This window comes from Glycine soja, chromosome 1 (genome assembly GCF_004193775.1).
Source record: "Glycine soja cultivar W05 chromosome 1, ASM419377v2, whole genome shotgun sequence".
NCBI lineage: Eukaryota > Viridiplantae > Streptophyta > Magnoliopsida > Fabales > Fabaceae > Glycine > Glycine soja.
Window position 1 is genome coordinate 56,322,858 of NC_041002.1, and position 18,970 is coordinate 56,341,827.

Genomic DNA, 18,970 nt, shown 5'->3' on the forward strand with positions numbered 1-18,970 from the left:
GGGAGTCAAAGAATATTTTTACCAAGTCACTGCAAATTAACAAAATTTAGTTAATTCAATTAGTGGTATTACATTTGCTAAGAGTTTAATTACTTTTTCTAAATTATTCTTAAAATTATTAAAAACTAGTCATATTACTCACTTTGTTCCAATAATAAGTGTTGTGTAAAAAGAAAAGTAATAAGTCTTAGAATATGTGATTTTAGTTTTTTAATTGTAATATCAATTGTTTTTACACTTTTAATAATATTTTTTTAGAATGCTACTATTATGTTGCATCATATTTAACAGAAAACTTTAATAATAAGGTTAAATTTATAAAATTTTATTCTTTTTCATCTATTTATTAATCTTCTTCATTCTTTGTATGAAAACTTAAGATGATACTTATAATGAATCATACATAATACTTTTTTAAAAAAATTATTTTTACCCAATTAATGCATAGAGTGAGCATAATGGTTGTAAAGTTATCCTTAACAATCTTCAACAAAGAAAGAAATAATTTACGACATTTTTTAAACTAAAAGACTATAAAGTAGTAATGAAGAATATTTTGGTAAAAAAATAAAAATTAATGTAAGTAACAATTTAAAAAGAGTCTTGTACACTTATAAAAAAGAAAAGAAGCAAAATTCTCAAAACAGCATTACATATAAGGATGAATGCAATAATAAAATAAAATCATTATTTCTTTCAAGCATGAAATAAAATGACTAACATACATTAGTTAGATGAAAAATAATTAAGTTAAAATAGAAATGGCGAGTCTTAATAATCTTCATAGTAACTATAAAATATTTATGCAGAGTAATTTTGAAAATAATTATAATTATTATCAAATTTAATATAATTAATTACATTAATCAAATTTCTTAATTTTTACAGATTAATTAAAAAATTATATATAGAAGGAGGAAGGTAATACACTAATACTAGCTAGGCCCCTAAGTCCCTAGGCACGAGAAAAGGGAACGAAAAGCATTAAAAGGAAACAATTTTTTTGTTTGCAATCATAAGTACGGATGGTGTGGATGTTATAATGGATTAATGGTCATTTAGTCTTTGAATGAGTCAATCTATTTTTTTTTATTTTTATTTTTAAAAAAGGGGTCTGTCCCTACGTGCTTTGCCTGGTTTCACGTGGGATGGATATTGGGTTAGAACCCAGTGATTCAACCTTCTTTTTTCATTCTCTGAATTAATTTAATCCATGAATAGTAGTGACAGTTTTTTCTTTAACCCAGGGATTTCAAATTATATCACTTATTCAACTTCTGACCCTTTAATAAGTGGGTTATAATACAAGAAATTCCTAATAAGATACATAGAAAGAGGAAGATAGGCGTGCTACATTTTATTTATTATTTAACCTCTCTGCATATATTTCTTTTTTGTCGGAAATTTCTAATAGTGGAGACCATCCACACTTTTAATAAGAAATAGTTCAAATATTTTTTTTATTATTAGTTTTCGCCACTGCTAACTAATCATGAATTAATATTGATAAACTTATTATACACCTTAGTTTATAAAAATATAAAATTAAGCTACTTGATACTATTAGTATATAGTTTGTTTTCCCGTTACACAATTTTTGTTCTGAAGATTAATTAATAACTCAACGAGTTGATAAAGTTTACAGCCAAAGAAGCCGGTTCGACTCAATTCCTTAACTTCTGGTAGTATATGAACATCGTTTTGGTTTGAATAAGGGTGATGACGGAGTTTTTGTCATGTAACGAGTTGGTTCAATCCGGCTTGTAATTGGATAATAATAATTTGACATTTATTTAAAACTAGTGATAAATTATAACTTGTTGTTTAGCTTAAGTTAATATGTTATGTAACATAAGTTGTGTTTTTGTTTTGAAATATAATTATAAAACATCTTGTACTTTTAGATTATTATTTTTAAAATTATATAATTTAACTATGCATAACATCTAAATTTATACGTTTTTTTTAGCAAACCATGACCAGGTGAAGTTTAATAATAAAAATATTAAATCAGCTTCATATATGTCTAGTTATAGTAGGTCAAGTTATTTATTTATCGAATGGTTTGTAATACGAGGAGGATCCATGTTACCGTCTAGCTGCCAAGCACAAAAGCACACCAGATATATATGTAGAAAATAAAAAGGTGCAAAATAGTAACTTCCACTTTTTCATCCACAATCCAATGGTTACTGGCTACTTTTAACACTCTTTAACATATATGTTGACTATCTTAAAACAAAACACATCTATGTTGACATAATTACACGTACACTGCTATAATTTTTAATTTACTTGAAACGAAAAGCAGAACTCTATGCTTTTCTGAAGGGATGACAAATTTAGATTTAACCCCCTTTTTTAAAAGAGCTTTCTTTTACACGTAGCACGAAAAAAGTATAAATCATAGAAATAATCCCTACTAATATAAATAATAAAACTTAAATTATCCATACAATAATATTATGCTTTATTATCTCTCTTCATCATATTAACCATTTTATGTGACATTTCTCTTTCTTCTTTATTATACAATTCTCGTAACAATTTAATAAATCATAAAAGCTTGTTAATTTTTTTTGGGAATGTTCTAAAAATTAATCTTACAGCATTACGTCACCTGTAAAGTTTTTATCTGCGAGAAAATCTAGACCCCCATGGACACATGAGACAATGCCGGAATTAAACTAAACGCAGCTGATCCCATTGTGTGTGCATAACTAAAACTAAAAAATAAATATATCTCTATATACATAAGTACTATATACTATCTACTATATATATAAAATATATATATCCATGGCCATGCTGATCTCAGATTTCCAAAACCTTGTATTAGGTTCTACGAATTTGGATTTGTGATTGGAAAAGAAAAACCCTTGCCACCTAAGTTCCCAAAACGCGTTCTAAACAGTTACTCTTTGTCACTTAATCCATTTGTTTATTTCGTCTCATCAATCCAATCCCCAAATCTTCGAGTTCAAAAAGTTGACACAGAAACACATGGCACCCCCTCGTGAATTCCCATCTCCCCAATTTCACTTTCGAAACTTCACACAACACAAAAAAAAAAAATCTTCTCCACTCCAGTACTGAAATTTTCCCATTTCCTTAAATTAAGTAGCACATCAGAAACAGAGATTCATTATTCATAAAGCAAAAATCCAATAAAAATAAAAATGTAGACATAGATTTTGTTGGAAAACAAAGGGCATACATAGTGAAGCAGCTACGAGGAAGGTCACGAACATGAATGTAATGAATTGAAATCGATCCACGTTTCAATTGACATCCATCCACATCTATAAATACCAACGACAATGTTCCGCAGATTATATTACTACTTAGCAGCTAGCTATTACAATTTACAACATTGACACAAAGATTGAAATTTAACTATAATAGTATAATTAACAAGATTGAATTGCATGGACATGCCTTCTTCTAGTTCAAGCCATGTTGTTGGCGCTGCTTCCTCTGCATACCGTGGCGTCCGCAAGAGGAAATGGGGGAAGTGGGTGTCAGAAATCCGCGAGCCAGGAACCAAGACAAGAATCTGGCTCGGCAGTTTCGAGACTCCCGAGATGGCGGCGGCAGCATACGACGTCGCAGCGTTGCATTTCAGGGGCCGCGACGCCAGGCTCAACTTCCCTGAGCTCGCCAGCACCCTGCCACGCCCCGTCAGTAACAATGCTGACCACATACGCATGGCGGCGCACCAGGCCGCTCTCAGGCTCCGGACAAACCCCGCCGCTCCCGACACCGCTGGCTCCGCCGGTTCCTCCTCCTCTGCTCCCCTCACCGTGAGGCTCTCCCCCACTCAGATTCAGGCCATCAATGACTCCCCCATGGACTCACCACAAACTTGGATGCAAATGCCTGACACTTTCATGATGCATGATCAGTCCATGATGTTCGCAAGCAACGGCTATTCGTTTGAGGACAACGAGTGGGAGCATATGCAGAATGATTCTCTTTGGGATCCTTAGATACATATACACATACGCACATACGTACGCATCACGTACGGTATATCATACTAGTATTAGTATTTGAATTAATTAACTGTGGTTACGCTACATTACATTAATTACGCATATCATGTGACTTGTCAATTAATTAAGGTGAGGTGACAAAAAATTGATGTGTGAGTAGATGGGTGGTGGGATGGTGACGCCAGCTCTCTCTCCATTTGACTTGTCCTAGATTTTTTTAAAAAAACAAGAGCTGGTAAAGGAACAGGTCATTGTTTTCTTTTATTTCTTTCTTCCAGAAATCAAAGAGGCAAATTGAGTAAACAGTGAGATTTGAATTGAAGATGGATTATGAAAGCAATAATGGCGGATTGAGAAGGGGGACTACTAACTGTTTCATGGAATAGCAATGGCAATGGAATTCCATATTTGCACGAGGAGGGTCCCATTAGTGATTAGTGTGACTATCAAATAAGTATATATGGTTTATTCATATTCATATAGTGAGTGGGTGGGATTTGTTTTTGTGTACCAGATGGGCCACGAACTCTGTTTTATTGGCTGTGGAAGAGTGTGGTGTGGTTTTATTCTTATTAAATAAACTAAGATGGATGTATTGGAAGTCCATTTGTCACAAGCAGATGAAGGAGTTTAACTATGTTTTCTTTTTGTCTGATATGATGATTTCTTGTAAGATTAATCGAACTTGGTGCGCTTCATTGCTTTTAATATTGTACCCTCCAAAAGACACCAAATGAGAGTAGAGAAAATGATATTGCAATCTATGCTAGTGCTTTAGAGGTTTTGCGCTTTCGCCTGTTTTTTTTTTTTTTTTGTTTTTCCTTGCATGAGCTTTTAGTATTGGGCTTTTCATTTTCAATCAGTTTTGGGCTTGTAATGGGTTGACCCAAATTAAAAAAAAAAGAGAGAGAGAAAAGGTTTGTGATACTTGGATAATCTATCTATAAATAAAAATCCGAGGTTCTCGTACTCTTCAGTCGTGTCGTGGTAAGGAGGTTGTTAGTTAATAGTTGATATATAGCACGAGATTGGAAGCACAAATGGAGCAAGTGTGAAGAGTGATTGATTGTGAGCGAAGAAGCGTTTCCGTAAAAGGGTGAGGAAGTGTTGTGGAGTGGACCATAAAATGTTTATCATTGGTTGTTTTTGAATAATAACTCAGCTTCTTCACCTTTGTTTCTGTCTTGTTGTATCGATTCAGTTAAATATGGCTCGTTTGCTCTTCCCAAGCCTGAAAGAAGAAGCAAATGGAGAGTGGTTGATGGGGTTGGCGAGAAGCAATCAGTTACCACCTTAGCAGCAACTACCACAAGTTTTGATGATAACGACGTTGTTGACTCAACTTCGGCTGTGGTGAGGAATTTCTATGGAGGAATCAATGCGCATGACGTGGATTCTGTAGAGTACCTTATCGCTGAGAATTGTGTGTATGAAGATCTTGTCTTTCCCCGACCCTTTGTTGGTCGTAAGGTTATTTACACTCTCCCTCTTCCAAAACCATAAAATCTGTTAATGGTGCATTTAAGATTAGTTTTCTTGTCGAATAATTTATCTTCCTATTTATCATTTTGGTACCTTATTGAGCACTATAAAATAAAAATTAAATGTATTTAATGTTTTACAAATTATTTAATAAATATAAGATGATGAATGATAAAGATTTCAGATTTTCAGTTTGTTTTTCCCTTGCCGCTAAGATTGGAAAGGTAGTGATGGGAATAAGGTTCTTGATAGATTAAGTATAATTTTTTTAAAGACTCATAAAATGCAAGATCTCATGTTACGTTGAATTGATTGTTCTCTCTGTTACGTTGAATTGTGGATCAACTTTCTACTCATGTGTCTGTTATGTTAAGTATTTCCATGAGGTAATCTCGTCCTATTTCAAGGAATTATTTTGAAAAATTCTATTTGTACCACACTTCTGTACATTTTTGTTTACAAGAGAAAATTAGGAAAACAATAGAGAGAAGTATGGGTAAATTAAAGATACATGATGTAATGGATTGAAATAGAGAGAAAGATAGTATTGTAAAAAGCGTGCTTATAAGAATTATATAACTCAACAGTTTTAGCTTCAATTATTGTGCAGGAAATTCTAGAGTTCTTCAAAAAATTCACTAATTCTACCAGCAAAGGTCTGCAGTTTGTTATTGATGATTTGTCTACTGAGGACTCCTCATCTGTCGGGGTGATATGGCATTTGGGTGCATTGCAAATTCTATTGTTCTTTATTTCTTCATTACTTTTTAAAGCGCTTTCAGATTAAAAAAGCGTATTATTAATTAACATTTGGAAATTAATGGATGCAGAATGGAAGGGAAAACCTTTTCCCTTTAGCAAAGGGTGCAGTTTTTATCGTCTAGAGGTGATCAATGGCAAAAGACAAATAACGTGAGTAATAGTGTGTTCGATGTACATTAACTGGATGAAGCTAGAAGATAGCCTTTGAATTATAAGATTTCATTTTTCAACCCTTTTTCTGAATCTAGGTGGTTATTTGATTTTTCTATGGCATCCTTGTTTAGCTTCTGCGTATCTCATTAATTACTTTTTTTTTTTTACAGTAGCGACTTACAGATAAATCTTAAATTTTGTGAAAACAGATATGGACGAGACTGTGTTGAACCTGCAATCAAGCCTGGGGATGCAGCTTTGGTATGTGAATTGTTCATTTCATACAATGTTTCTATCATGGGGATCAGGGATACAGAAAAGAAAGTGTGTATCAAGAGAAAAGGGTAAAACAGAAAAGATAAAAACAAGATGAAAGACTGGCGCTGTTACAGATTAAGAAGTACATAAACTATTTTTCTTTCTTCACACTAGAATCAAACTGATTTATTGTTGTCACTTGTCACATATGGTGCAGGGATAAGAGACGAAGGAAAAGCCAAACTCTAAACAAGTCATTTAACTATACCAAAAGTAAATAATCTAACAGGAGCCAGAAATAATTGCTCAAAATCAAACCAAATATTGTCTCAAAACCTTTGCTCTTAATAATAAACCAAAATTATGACAATCACTAACTTTACATCTCTTCCATCCATACCATAACATGCCTGAGCACTGTAGGCATTTAGTCTTAAATTTCCCATCTATATCAGTCCAGTCTCGTGTCCTTTTGTCCTTCGTTTGATGAATTAATTGTAACATTGCTGCCAATATATGCTCTGTTGGTTTCTACACAGTGGTCAAATTCAGTTTTAAATAGTATGTATATCTGTTTTAATTTTGGGTTAATTAATGCAATGTAAACAGTTTTTGGCGTAGCTTTTCATATTGATCATCATTTAAAATTAATTAAGTGTAGTTATTAGATAGGAGCAAGACATACAAATGGTGAATAAAAACACATATATACTCAAGTGATTTAGTACAAATGATTAAATTGTTGAAATTAAGATTGAATTGTTTGAGTAATACTGAGTTTAATTCTTGACGGAAATAATTTTTGGCTAAATTTTATTCATCTTGATCAAATTTCAGATTAATTAGAAGATTCTTAATGAACTAGAGGATTAAGATAAAAAAAAACATATATGTTATCAAGGCATGTGTGTAGTTGTGGATGAGTGTGTTTTTGGCCATTGACTGAGTTGGAAAACAATTTATATGCAGGCAGCGATCAGGAGTGTGACATGGCTACTGCAGCAATTTCCTCAGTTGGCAAACTGGTTATAGTGAAAAATTCTACATTATTTTGGAAGCGCAATGGGCATCCTTTTCCCCTTACACGATGAGTAACATAAAACTATTGCACAGCTGGTGATCGAAAGTGTTGTGTGTAAATATATGGGTCAGGATGAATTGGCATTATAGTTGTTAAATTTTTAAACTTACATAATTACTTTTTGTTTGAAGAAGAAGTTCTTACAATTATAAATTAGAGGAATTATTTTATTTCCTCCTCATATCTTGTGGAATTGATTTTTCTATCTGAGAAGTCATTGTATGCATTTGGGTTTAGAGTAAGATCTTGGGCGGTGAGCGTTTGGGTCCAAAGCCCATTTAAACGATACGAGAATGCAATTGGACCAATTGGCGAAATCCGTGTGCTAGCTAGGGTTAGTCTGTAAACGGCATTCACTTTTAGGGTTTATAGAAACGTTGAAACCCTGACGAGTGACGTGGATTCATTTCATTTCATTTCGCAATGGGTTTCTGGGGTTAGTCATCTTCATTCTCCTTCCAGTCATTAGTTCTGTTCGATATAGCTTTAGAAGCATTGAAGTGATTCAGTTGTTTCTTTAATACCTGCTACTATATCATTCTGTAATTTGCGTTGCGTTTTAGCTGCTGAACCTACTTGTTTTTCATTTTTCTCATTGATAATCATAGATTTTGAACTCTTCTTTGGTTTATTTATTTTGCCCTTTTCGCTCAGGGATTGAAGTGAAACCTGGCAAACCGTGTCCTTATCACGCTGACAATGTGCGAGGGAAGCTTCATGTTACTCAGGTTCTTCATTCATATACTCAACTCCTCTTCCTTTTATTCATAAAACCTCCAGTTCTTGGATTTCTGTTGTGCAAGAAACACTTCCTTTCTAGTCTTGTTGCTGGTTTTCTTTGATAATTATATAACATTTCCATTCATATGCGTTTGTATGCAATGGCACTCAAGGAGACTGAAGTCTGTTGATATTTTTGAGTTATATGAAATTTTATGGTAAGTTTCTGTTTTGTTTCTTCTTTTCCTAAATATTCAGGCTACTCTAGGCATTGGCTCATCATCGGAGAAAAGCATTCTTCAGTGCTCTTCTGGACACAAAAGTCCAGTTTTCTTGTGTTCATTGCTACCAGATAAGGTTGAGTCATGCCCTTTGAATCTTGAGTTTGACGCAGATGACTTAGTGGCATTCTCGGTTGTTGGCTCACGAAGCATCCACCTTTCAGGTTATTTTGCGGATGACGATGGGGATGATCTTAGGGATGACTATGAATAGTATCCTTCTGAAGAACTTCCATTTGTTGACTTATTTGTATTGCAATTTAAGTTTTGTTCATATAGGTTTGGTTAAGAAATAGTGCATGGTGTAACAATTTTTTTTTGATAATTAGCTTCTTGATTTCCTACTACATTGTGAAAGTGATTCATGGGGAGAGGATATTGAAGGAACTGAGTCAGAGGAGTCGTCTGAATATGATAGTGAAGATGGATATGCTGATGACTTTATTGTTGATAGTGATACAGACATGTACCCGTCTTCACCAATCCCAAATAGTGGAGGTATTTTCGTTCTATTATCAACTTTTCTTGAGGCCATGAAATGATTATATGTATTTTCTGTTCGTATGTTTCTATTTCTTATTATTAAGTGGTTTTCTAACTGATGTTCACATGTGTTTATATATATATTTAAAGATACACAAATATTAAATTTGTATTAAAATAAAATGTAAAATATTATCAAATACTCAAATTATATGGCTATGTTTTTCCTGTACAAAAGAATTATCCGGGAAAAATTGCATCTGATTGTGGGCATGCACAGATATAATGATAGATAATAGATATGCTATAACATCCTATCATACATTTCTCACTTTCATTATAATAAGTTTTAGCATTACATTTTCTTCATACATAGTAATAATAATCATTTTCTTCATACATAGTAACATGAATGACATAGTATTTTTTTCCCCTTTTCTTTCAGTTGTAATTGAGGAAATAATGGATGATGATAAACCCAAAAATGGAGATGATCCAACTAAGAAATTAAAGAAAAAGAAGCATGTAGCTCAGTTGAAAGAGAAAGACAACAAAAGTTCTGAGCTTCCAATTGTTGCTAAGGGTGATACTGACCTTGTTGTGGAAAGTGAAGATGAAGATGGCTTTCCAATTTCCATTGCAGAGAAAGGTGTGTCTGTCTCTAAGACAGAAGCAGAAATGAAAGGAGAACAAGCACGTAAGAAAACTGAGAAAGCCAACAAGAAGGAAAAAGATGTTGGTCATTCTGCTAGTGTAAAACGAAAAGTTGATAGTGCTGATGAAGATGAGCCTCAGGATGGGTGAGAAAGATTTACCAGTTTAATTACTCCCAAGAATAGATGTCTGTTTGACATTTGCACCGCCCACTGGCCCAACCTATTATTTTTAAAAGAAAAAGAATTGGTTTTTAATCTGTATTTGTGCTGGCTGTTTTATACTGAATGTTTCTGATAATGGTAAATGGTTTCAGGAAAAAGAAGAAGAAAAGAAACAAGTTGAAAGATCATATTAAAGGGGGAAGTGATCATGCATCTGACAATAGCAATGAGAAAAAGGTTACTGAACCAGATGAAAAACATGCCGAGGATGTTAAAACTTCAACCAAACTGAGTGATGTTTCTCATGCAAAGGATGAAGATGGTGGAAAGCTATCCAATAACGAGTAAGAAATTTCATCTAACTAAAATATCAGGTACATTTTGCAGGGCTTTTGGTGTTACTGGTGTGGGAAGTTGGTTTAAATATTATATCCACATTTAATTTTCTATTCTAGATATTGGTATGCAAAGCCAAATTTCTTTTGTTGACTAAATCCTCAGGACACCTGGTCGACTGAACTAAAAATTCTATTGGAAACAGAACATTGGAAATTGAGTTTGTCGTCTCATTTGATATCTTTACCTTCAGTAAATTGGAGTTCAGTTCTATAAGATGTCAAATTGTGAGGTCTTGCTTGGTATTGTAGTGAATTTTGTACCTGTGGAGTCATTTCCAATTACCTTTCTTTTCTTTGCTTGAGATATTGAAGCTTGGAAATTTGGGAGGCTGGGTTTCCTTCCCTCTCTGGTGCACTCTTATTATTTACTGCTGTGCTAACTACTTGTTTGTGGTATTTGTTGGCAGGGTCCTTGTTGAGAAGAAAATCAAGAAGAAAAACAAGAAAAAGACCAAAGAGTCTGAAGGGGAAGCTGCCACAAATCAAATTACTACAACTGCTGAAAAACAGAATTTGTCCACAGAGAAAAAGGGGAAGAAACAAACTGAAACCAAGCCATCACAAGTGAGAACTTTTCCAAATGGATTGATTATAGAGGAGGTGTTTATGGGTAAACCTGATGGCAAAAAAGCTGCTCCTGGAAAGAAGGTTACACATCATCTACGGATTTATGATAGTATTGACATAGTTCACTTGAAGAATAATATTTAACCTATGTTTTAAATGTAATTTCTTTTAATAGGAATTTGTTGTTTGATTTCAGGTTAGTGTTAAATATATTGGCAAAATGCAAAAAGATGGGAAAATATTTGACTCAAATGTGGGAAGAGCACCCTTTAAATTTCGCCTGGGTATGTGCTGTGTTGATGTGTTGAATTTGCTGAGATTTTCCTTTTTTATATATGCTTCACCTATTTCATTTGTATTTGCAGGTGTAGGACAAGTCATCAAAGGGTGGGAGGTTGGGATCAATGGTAAATATATAGTAACAAGATTTTATGCTGTGTTAATGTTATATTCTTTATGCTTATTGTAGTTTTCTTTTTTTTTTTTTTTTTTTCAGGGATGAGAATTGGGGACAAACGAAGGATCACAATTCCACCGTCTATGGGGTATGAAATTCCCAATTTCATCATTTATTTGTTGGATTTGATTTTTCCAAACCTTTTGCTTTCTTACTATAGCTATAAAGGAGCTAAATGTCTTGGTGCAATTAAAGTACATTTACTATCTGAATTTTCTCGTATGGATGACTCTGATTGGTTTAATTGCTGAAAAATGCCTCTGTTGTTTATGCCAAGTCTTCTGTTTTTTTGTTACGCAGATACGCGGACAAACGCGTTGGCAGTATACCACCAAGTTCGTGGCTTGTATTTGATGTGGAGTTGGTTGATGTTGGTCGCTGATTTCTATCCCTCATTGTTTCGGCTGCGGAATGGTCTGGTCCCTTCGGGCTGAGAGAATGTTAAACTCACATTTACCATTTTTGGTCCGAAGTGTGTGTGTGGATCTTGAGACCAAATTAGAGCTCAAGTTTTGTAGGAAATTTTGGATTGAATTAGGGAATTCTCAGCATTACGAGTTTACATATGCGACAAATATAGTGTTTGCTTTCGTTATCAATAGTGTTAATCATTAAATGTGGGTTTCGTTTGGATTGTACAATTTTTACAGTTCACTGAACAAGAAATTATCATGCCTCATTTCTCATTTTTATTTTTTATCCTTCTAGTTTAGATTGTTATTTTTGGTTTTATGAATTTTTTGAGCTAATTAAGTTTATTTCTATTATTTTTTTTTATCTAAAATTATAAATTCATAATTTTCATTAAAAAAATTTATAAATTGAATTTAGTTTCTTTTAAAAACTCAATTGGTGTAAAGTTCCTTCTTTTCAAATTCTAAGTTGTCACTAAATTTCCTGTTTTTGACATTTAAATTATTTTATATTTCAATTTCATAAATTTCTAAATATTTGGATAAATTTTGGACAAAAAATAACAGGGATTAAATGTAAAGAACTTAATAAGTTATTTTTTAAAAAATATATGGAGATGTTAAAATTGTATATAATTCAAATTGAATGAACTATAAAGTATAATGAGTTTTGTTTTCAGAGAAAAGTATGAAGTGTGTATTTTACACTTTGATTTGTTGTGAGTTGTAAAACTATTGCATATAATAATTACTGTCGTACAGGGACAATTATTAATTAGAATTTAATTTTGATAATTTAAGCTTTTAATTAATTATTATACAACAACAACAACAACAACGCCTTATCCCACTAGGTGGGGTCGGCTACATGGATCAACTTCCGCCATAGTGTTCTATCAAGTACCACACTTCTATCCAAATCATTAAGTTCGAGATCCTTTTTGATAACCTCTCTTATAGTCTTTTTGGGTCTTCCTCTGCCTCGAATTGTTTGTCTTCTCTTCATCTGGTCTACTCTTCTCACTACAGAGTCTACCGGTCTTCTCTCTACATGCCCAAACCACCTAAGTCTATTTTCCACCATCTTCTCTACAATAGGCGCTACTCTAACCCTCTCTCTAATAGCTTCGTTTCTAATTTTATCCTGTCGAGTCTTACCACACATCCACCGCAACATCCTCATCTCCGCTACACCTACTTTATTCTCATGTTGGCTCTTGACCGCCCAACATTCTGTTCCGTACAAAATCGCCGGTCTTACCGCAGTCCGATAAAACTTTCCCTTTAGCTTGATCGGTACCTTTGCATCACATAACACCCCCGATGCTTTTCTCCATTTCATCCATCCTGCTTGAATGCGATGATTCATATCCCCTTCAATTTCTCCATCATCCTGTATTACAAACCCAAGATATTTAAACCGTGTGACTTGAGGGTTAATATGGTCTCCTATTTTCACCTCTGAGTTAGAAACCCTCCTTCTTTTGTTGAACTTACATTCCATATACTCCGATTTGCTTCTGCTTAGGCGAAAACCATGTGTTTCTAGAGCTCGTCTCCAAGTTTCCAACCTCTCATTCAACTCCTCCCTCGACTCTCCAAGGAGGACTATGTCATCTGCAAAAAGCATGCATCTCGGCGCTATCTCTTGGATTTGTTCCGTGAGGACATCCAGAATTAAGGTAAAAAGGTAGGGGCTAAGGGTTGACCCTTGATGCAAACCAATTGTGATGAGAAAATCGTCTGACTCTCCACCCTATGTCCTAACACTAGTCGATACCCTATCATACATATCTTGGATAGCTCGAATATATGCAACCCTAACCCCTTTCTTCTCTAGAGCTTTCCACAAAATCTCTTTAGGCACTCTATCATACGCTTTCTCCAAGTCAATAAAAATCAAGTGCAAGTCTTGTTGGTCCATGCGATATTGCTCCATCACCCGCCGTAATAAATAAATCGCTTCCATGGTCGACCTTCCCGGCATGAAACCAAATTAATTCTCAGTAACTTGAGTCTCCTTTCTTAATCTCCGTTCGATCACTCTTTCCCATAATTTCATGGTATGACTCATGAGCTTGATTCCCCTATAATTTGCACAATTTTGTATATCCCCTTTGTTTTTATAGATTGGCACTAACGTGCTTCTCCTCCATTCCTCCGGCATGCGTTTTGACCTCATAATTTCATTAAAGAGTTTGGTGAGCCACTCAAGACCTCTATCTCCAAGAGTTTTCCACACTTCAATAGGTATGTTGTCTGGTCCCACCGCCTTACCGTTACTCATTCTTGTCAACGCTACCTTTACTTCCTGTTTCTGAATCCGACGATAGTACTTATAGTTCCGGTCCTCTTCTCTTGTGTCTAGACTGCTAGAGTCATATCCATATCCATCATTAAATAAGTTGTGGAAATACGCCTTCCACCTTTCCTTGATATCTTTTTCATGCACTAAGACTTTGCCTTCTTCATTCTTAACACACTTTACTTGATCCAAATCTCTAGTCTTCCTCTCTCTACCCTTAGCAAGCCTATATATAGATCTTTCTCCGTCCCTGGTGCCTAGAGCTTGGTATAGTCCGTCAAAAGCTTGGGCTCTTGCCTCACTCACCGCCTTTTTGGTTTCATTTCTAGCTATCTTATACTTATCCCAAGTTTCAGAATTTCTACACCTAGACCACTCCTTGAAACATTCATTTTTTACTCTAACTTTGCTCTGAACACTTTCATTCCACCACCACGAAAAATCAATAATTTTTAGTTACATAGCAATCTATACAAGAGTACAAAAATCTTGAACACTCTACCCTCCTAAATCTTGTTAACCACACGGACCTGCTCGCCGTAAAATGCTGACTCGGGATTTTATCTCAAACAATGCAAAAGGGTAGCTGGTAAATGAAATAGCTGACACCGGGGAATTGAGCAATGAAATCCCTTGTGCAAAAGAATTAAACAAACTCAACTCATGGCAATTTTTCTGCTTGATCTGGCAACTGTGGCAAGTTTCTGCTTTTTAGGCCGCAAACAAGGGATTGTAATAACAAACTACAATAGACACCTATAACTAAAATCTACTTTAACTTCTATCAGTATACATTCCCTCCGATATCCATCTCCTCAAAATCTTCCTCCGATGAAACTAACTCCTCACTATGTACATAACCAGCATCTTTCATTAGCTCATTCAGTCCATCCATCAAGGGGTAAATCTCAGAAGCATGAGGGTTGGAAGTGTCCCCAACCGAAAAGGGAGAAAACTCACTGTCAACAAAACCAGGAGCCTTTCTCACCCCCAAATTCCTCATATAAGTCCTCACCTCTGCTAGTTTGCTCCAACAACCAGCAGCTGCATACATATTGGCAATCAACACATAATAGCCTGAATGATCAGGCATCATTTCCAGCAATTTCCCTGCTGCCCATTCCCCCATCACAGTATTTCCATGGATTCGACACGCTCCTCTAAGAGTAGCCCACATTGCCGAAGTTGGCTTATATGGCATCCCTGTGATAAACTCCTTGGCTTTGTTTAGAAGACCAGCCCTCCCAAACAGATCAACCATGCAGGCATAGTGCTCAAGCCGTGGAACTATCCCATGGACATTTATCATCCTTTTAAAGAGAGATTGCCCTTGGGCTACTAGACCAGAATGACTACAAGCCGTTAGAACTGCAACCATTGTTACATGATCCGGCTTAATCTCCAACTTGCACATCTCTTCAAATAGTTTTAAAACTGTTTCTCCTTCACCCTTCATACCATATCCAAAAATCATAGAAGTGTATGTAACTTCATCTCTTTTGGTCAATGAATCGAACACTTTTCTGGCTTCTAAAACTCTGCCAGACCATGAATACATGTCCACCAGGGCATTCCACAATAATAAATAGTCCTCAAACTGTTTGTGCTTCATAATGTAGCAATGAAACTCTTTGCCATGCTGCAGATTTGAAATGCGGGCACAAAGGGGAAGAACACTTGCAATGGTCACATAATTGGGTTCCATGCCCTTCTGTAACATCTCTCTAAAAAGGAAGGTGACTTCCTCGGATTTATCCATGTGGGCATATCCAGAAAGCATGGCATTCCAAGTGATCAAACCTTTCTCTTCCGTTCTATGAAACAACATAAATGCATGGCCAAGATCTCTACACCTGGAATACATAGTAATCAATGCATTTTTCACGTTGTCAAACACATCAAAGCAAGTTCGCACGGCATGGCCGTGAATCTCCTTTCCCAATTTAATGGCTCCAATGTGAGAACAAGCACTTAACCCAACAACCATTGCAACAGCATCCAGATGAATGGATGTTCTCATCTGAGAAATAAGTTGAAGTGCTCCTCTGAAATTGCCTGAGTGCAAGCACCCTCCAGCAATGGTGTTCCATATAATCACATTCATTTCAACACCCTCCTCCTGCATGCTTCCAAATAGCTGAAACGCTTCCTTCCACATACCCCTAGACACATAACAGCGGATTATAGTGTTCCAAGAAACAGAATCTCTACGGGGCATATTATCAAACAAGTGACACGCAACCTCCAGTTTCCCAAACTTACCATACATGGAGACCAAAGCATTGTGTACAAACAAACTCCACTCCATGGAGCTAGCCTCAATAGACCTGTGAACCTCCACCCCAGAATTGAAATCCAATGATTCCCCACAAGCCTTGAGAACAGATGGATAAGTGTATTCATCTGGTTCAATCTTCTTATTCAACATATTCTTATAGACACAAAGAGCCTCCACAAAGAACCGATTTCTAACATATGCCGAGATAAGCAGATTCCAATGTAAAGGATCCAAAGTATTAGAGCTCTCAGTGACAAATTGGGCATCAACAAGGAGATTAACATTTGTGTAAAAGTTAACAAGCCTTGAAACCAAGATAGGGTTTTGATCAAGACCCAGTGAGATGACATGAGCATGAAGCTGCTTACCCTGTGAGAGTGACTTAAAATGGGTGCAAGCCGAAAGGAGAGAGCCAATAGGGTGTAACAGAAGGTGGGAAGAAGCAGCATGGTGCTGTATTTGGAAGAAGGTTTTGAATGCATTGGATAAGTGGCCATGGGTCACAAAGTCCATGAGGGATGCAATGAGAACACCAACCATAGATGCATCAGCACATAAGATGGGGTTTTGAAGTGGTTTTAGGGGGGCTTGTTTCCATGATTTTGGGATGCACTTCTGAAGGTGAGACAAGAAGAGGTGTCTGGGTATTGAGGAATATGGCATAAACTAATGATGGCAAATCTCTTTGCTCTTGATGGCAAATCATGTTTATCACAATCTTCATTCTTGCATGAAAAAGAAAGCCATCTAGGCCTATAAACAATCAATGCCTGATTATTTCTGCTGAAACTTATAAGGTATTGGCCATCATCAGTGAATTTACGAATGAATGGTCTGGGCACTCAACCTCATATACTGTGTAACTTGGTACCAAATTTTCATAGAATCACAGAGTATGATGAACCTGAAAGAATTAAATTACACCTGCAAAAATTAAATTCAATTCAGGTTCCTTCAACAGAGGAACAAGACAACAAATTTACAAATTTCCCACTGAAGTTAGTTTGTCCATCTGATAAAGTGAGAGCGCATTTTCCAAAATGGCACATCATATATATCTTCTGCATTTCAAGTTTCCACATTAAAAACATAAGGTTATACTTGAGAAAGCAAAACCTTATTTATCTTCCCTCACTCATGTTCTTGATAGTTCACCAAGGATATTCACATTTCCTACAATTACAACCCAATCATTGTGCAATTTCTTGTTACCACCCCCTCACCCCATCCCCTCTCCCGAAAAACAAACTAGAAAGAACAATTCATGTTTCTACACCTCAGCATTTAAAAATAAATTACTGCACCAAATAAGAGGTTAAAGGACATCACGCATGTAAGAATATTGCTGCTTCTGTACATTAAAGCGTGTCCACAAACTTGAAAAGTTCACCCTGGAAACAATGAATAATGAATTTTTCATAGCAGAGAAGTTATCTCTATAGGATTTTTTTAGTGTGAACAAACATTGACAGCTATGTTACAAAAAGACCTATCCATAAATTGATGCATCACGCCAATAACCTGAGCATATCACATTACTCTACACTACAGACCATGTAAAATCATAAAATTCAGTGTGCAAAAATAGTGGTATTCCTAATTTAGGATAAACTTCTCGACAAACAATTATAAAAGAAGAAATAGGGAGGTGAAATCAAATTTCTCCAATAAGTTATAATCAAGTTATTCACTTCAACTTTGGGAAAATTAGATGAGAGAGTTTCCGAAGAAGTTCAGATGAATAAGTTGATTTCAATTTGTGAGAAAAGTTTGATTTGTTCACCCCCTTATTTTCTTCTCCTACAGGTGTTTGTTGAGAAGCTTGACTAAAATAATCCATAATCGCATATAGAAATGGGAGCTCAAAACAACAAGAGGATTAGAAAAGGCCAATGTTTAAGAGTTTTTTAGAGGATAGTTTCACTTTCAGGTTGAGGAGCCTGAAACCAAACCCTAGATAGTGTGTGTACATACACACACTATCATTATTCCGCTAACAATAAAACGAAGACGCTATCTTCACCTAAATCGGAACATTATTATTATACGCCATTTACAACATCACATGGATCTTAACAAGATGAAACCTAGCTGCAGTTCACGGTTAACAAAAAAAGGTATTATCAAAATACAAATAAATTTTCACACATTGAAGAAAGAAGGCGAGCACAGAAAGAGAGCGTTGGGGGAAATTCAACCAAAAATAAGAATAAGAGAAAAATAGAGATTCCGAGCGGAGAAGAGAGAGGTTACCGGTGGCCACAGTGGAAAGCGACGTTGAAGGAAGGAGAGAAGCGTGGAATCGAGACTAAGGAATTTGTGTTGTGTTGATACAGTTGTTGCAACTACCCGATCCATCTCAAGGCCCAAATCCACAGCACGTGTTAGTGGTGGTGGCGTTGCAATGGATGGCGCTGCTGCTCGTTTTCAATTTAAATAAAAAAATTCACATTCTTTTATTATGACACACACCAGCCGCCACAACAAGTCTTTGTTTATTTTTCTTTTCCTCAATAAAA

General features: G+C 35.5%; 4 protein-coding genes across 8 annotated transcripts; 3 read left to right on the plus strand and 1 right to left on the minus strand.

The window, feature by feature from the left end:
- The first annotated feature begins 2,989 nt into the window (after positions 1-2,989).
- LOC114367088 (ethylene-responsive transcription factor ERF021-like) lies at positions 2,990-4,650 on the plus strand. Its single transcript, XM_028324185.1, has one exon. It carries the CDS (start codon positions 3,429-3,431, stop codon positions 3,987-3,989), a length of 561 nt encoding a protein of 186 aa, XP_028179986.1. The 5' UTR covers positions 2,990-3,428; the 3' UTR covers positions 3,990-4,650.
- On the plus strand, positions 4,156-7,914 carry LOC114398749. The gene is made up of 7 exons (XM_028360922.1): positions 4,156-4,199; positions 4,510-4,550; positions 5,197-5,465; positions 6,088-6,202; positions 6,308-6,389; positions 6,602-6,653; positions 7,620-7,914. Exons 1-7 carry the CDS (start codon positions 4,156-4,158, stop codon positions 7,680-7,682), a joined length of 666 nt encoding a protein of 221 aa, XP_028216723.1. The 3' UTR covers positions 7,683-7,914.
- Positions 7,667-12,147, plus strand: LOC114367038 (peptidyl-prolyl cis-trans isomerase FKBP53-like). 3 transcript variants are annotated; one of them, XM_028324133.1, is made up of 12 exons: positions 8,031-8,167; positions 8,386-8,459; positions 8,710-8,945; positions 9,091-9,230; positions 9,661-10,015; positions 10,186-10,377; positions 10,839-11,079; positions 11,195-11,282; positions 11,364-11,405; positions 11,495-11,543; positions 11,756-11,884; positions 11,927-12,147. In XM_028324133.1, the coding sequence occupies exons 1-11, from the start codon at positions 8,155-8,157 to the stop codon at positions 11,835-11,837; spliced, it is 1,512 nt and encodes a 503-aa protein (XP_028179934.1). In that variant the 5' UTR covers positions 8,031-8,154; the 3' UTR covers positions 11,838-11,884; positions 11,927-12,147. The 3 variants fall into 3 exon arrangements, with proteins under 3 accessions (XP_028179941.1, XP_028179934.1, XP_028179926.1); XM_028324140.1 differs by lacking the exon at positions 8,031-8,167 and adding an exon at positions 7,667-7,797 and having other exon boundaries at positions 11,756-12,147; XM_028324125.1 differs by having other exon boundaries at positions 11,756-12,147.
- A 2,672-nt stretch (positions 12,148-14,819) lies between these two features.
- On the minus strand, positions 14,820-18,927 carry LOC114366986 (pentatricopeptide repeat-containing protein At1g71490-like). 3 transcript variants are annotated; one of them, XM_028324053.1, is made up of 2 exons: positions 18,705-18,927; positions 14,820-17,355 (listed from the first exon to the last, which is right to left on the minus strand). In XM_028324053.1, the coding sequence occupies exon 2, from the start codon at positions 17,112-17,114 to the stop codon at positions 14,958-14,960; it is 2,157 nt and encodes a 718-aa protein (XP_028179854.1). In that variant the 5' UTR covers positions 17,115-17,355; positions 18,705-18,927; the 3' UTR covers positions 14,820-14,957. The 3 variants fall into 3 exon arrangements, 2 of the variants coding, with proteins under 2 accessions (XP_028179854.1, XP_028179849.1); XM_028324048.1 differs by having other exon boundaries at positions 14,820-17,375; XR_003657104.1 differs by lacking the exon at positions 14,820-17,355 and adding an exon at positions 17,553-17,842 and having other exon boundaries at positions 18,705-18,893.
- Between the last annotated feature and the right edge of the window lie 43 nt (positions 18,928-18,970).

Excerpts from the sequence above, each read along its gene's own strand:
- LOC114366986 (XM_028324053.1), bottom strand. The coding sequence starts at position 17,114 with ATGCCATATTCCTCAATACCCAGACACCTCTTCTTGTCTCACCTTCAG.
- LOC114398749 (XM_028360922.1), top strand. The coding sequence starts at position 4,156 with ATGGGTGGTGGGATGGTGACGCCAGCTCTCTCTCCATTTGACTT. Across the intron at positions 4,200-4,509 it reads GCTCTCTCTCCATTTGACTT|ATGGGCCACGAACTCTGTTT; the intron begins GTCCTAGATTTT and ends TTTGTGTACCAG. Across the intron at positions 4,551-5,196 it reads ATTGGCTGTGGAAGAGTGTG|TTAAATATGGCTCGTTTGCT; the intron begins GTGTGGTTTTAT and ends GTATCGATTCAG.
- LOC114367088 (XM_028324185.1), top strand. The coding sequence starts at position 3,429 with ATGGACATGCCTTCTTCTAGTTCAAGCCATGTTGTTGGCGCTGCTTCC.
- LOC114367038 (XM_028324125.1), top strand. Across the intron at positions 8,460-8,709 it reads GGAAGCTTCATGTTACTCAG|GCTACTCTAGGCATTGGCTC; the intron begins GTTCTTCATTCA and ends CTAAATATTCAG. Across the intron at positions 10,016-10,185 it reads GAAGATGAGCCTCAGGATGG|GAAAAAGAAGAAGAAAAGAA; the intron begins GTGAGAAAGATT and ends AAATGGTTTCAG.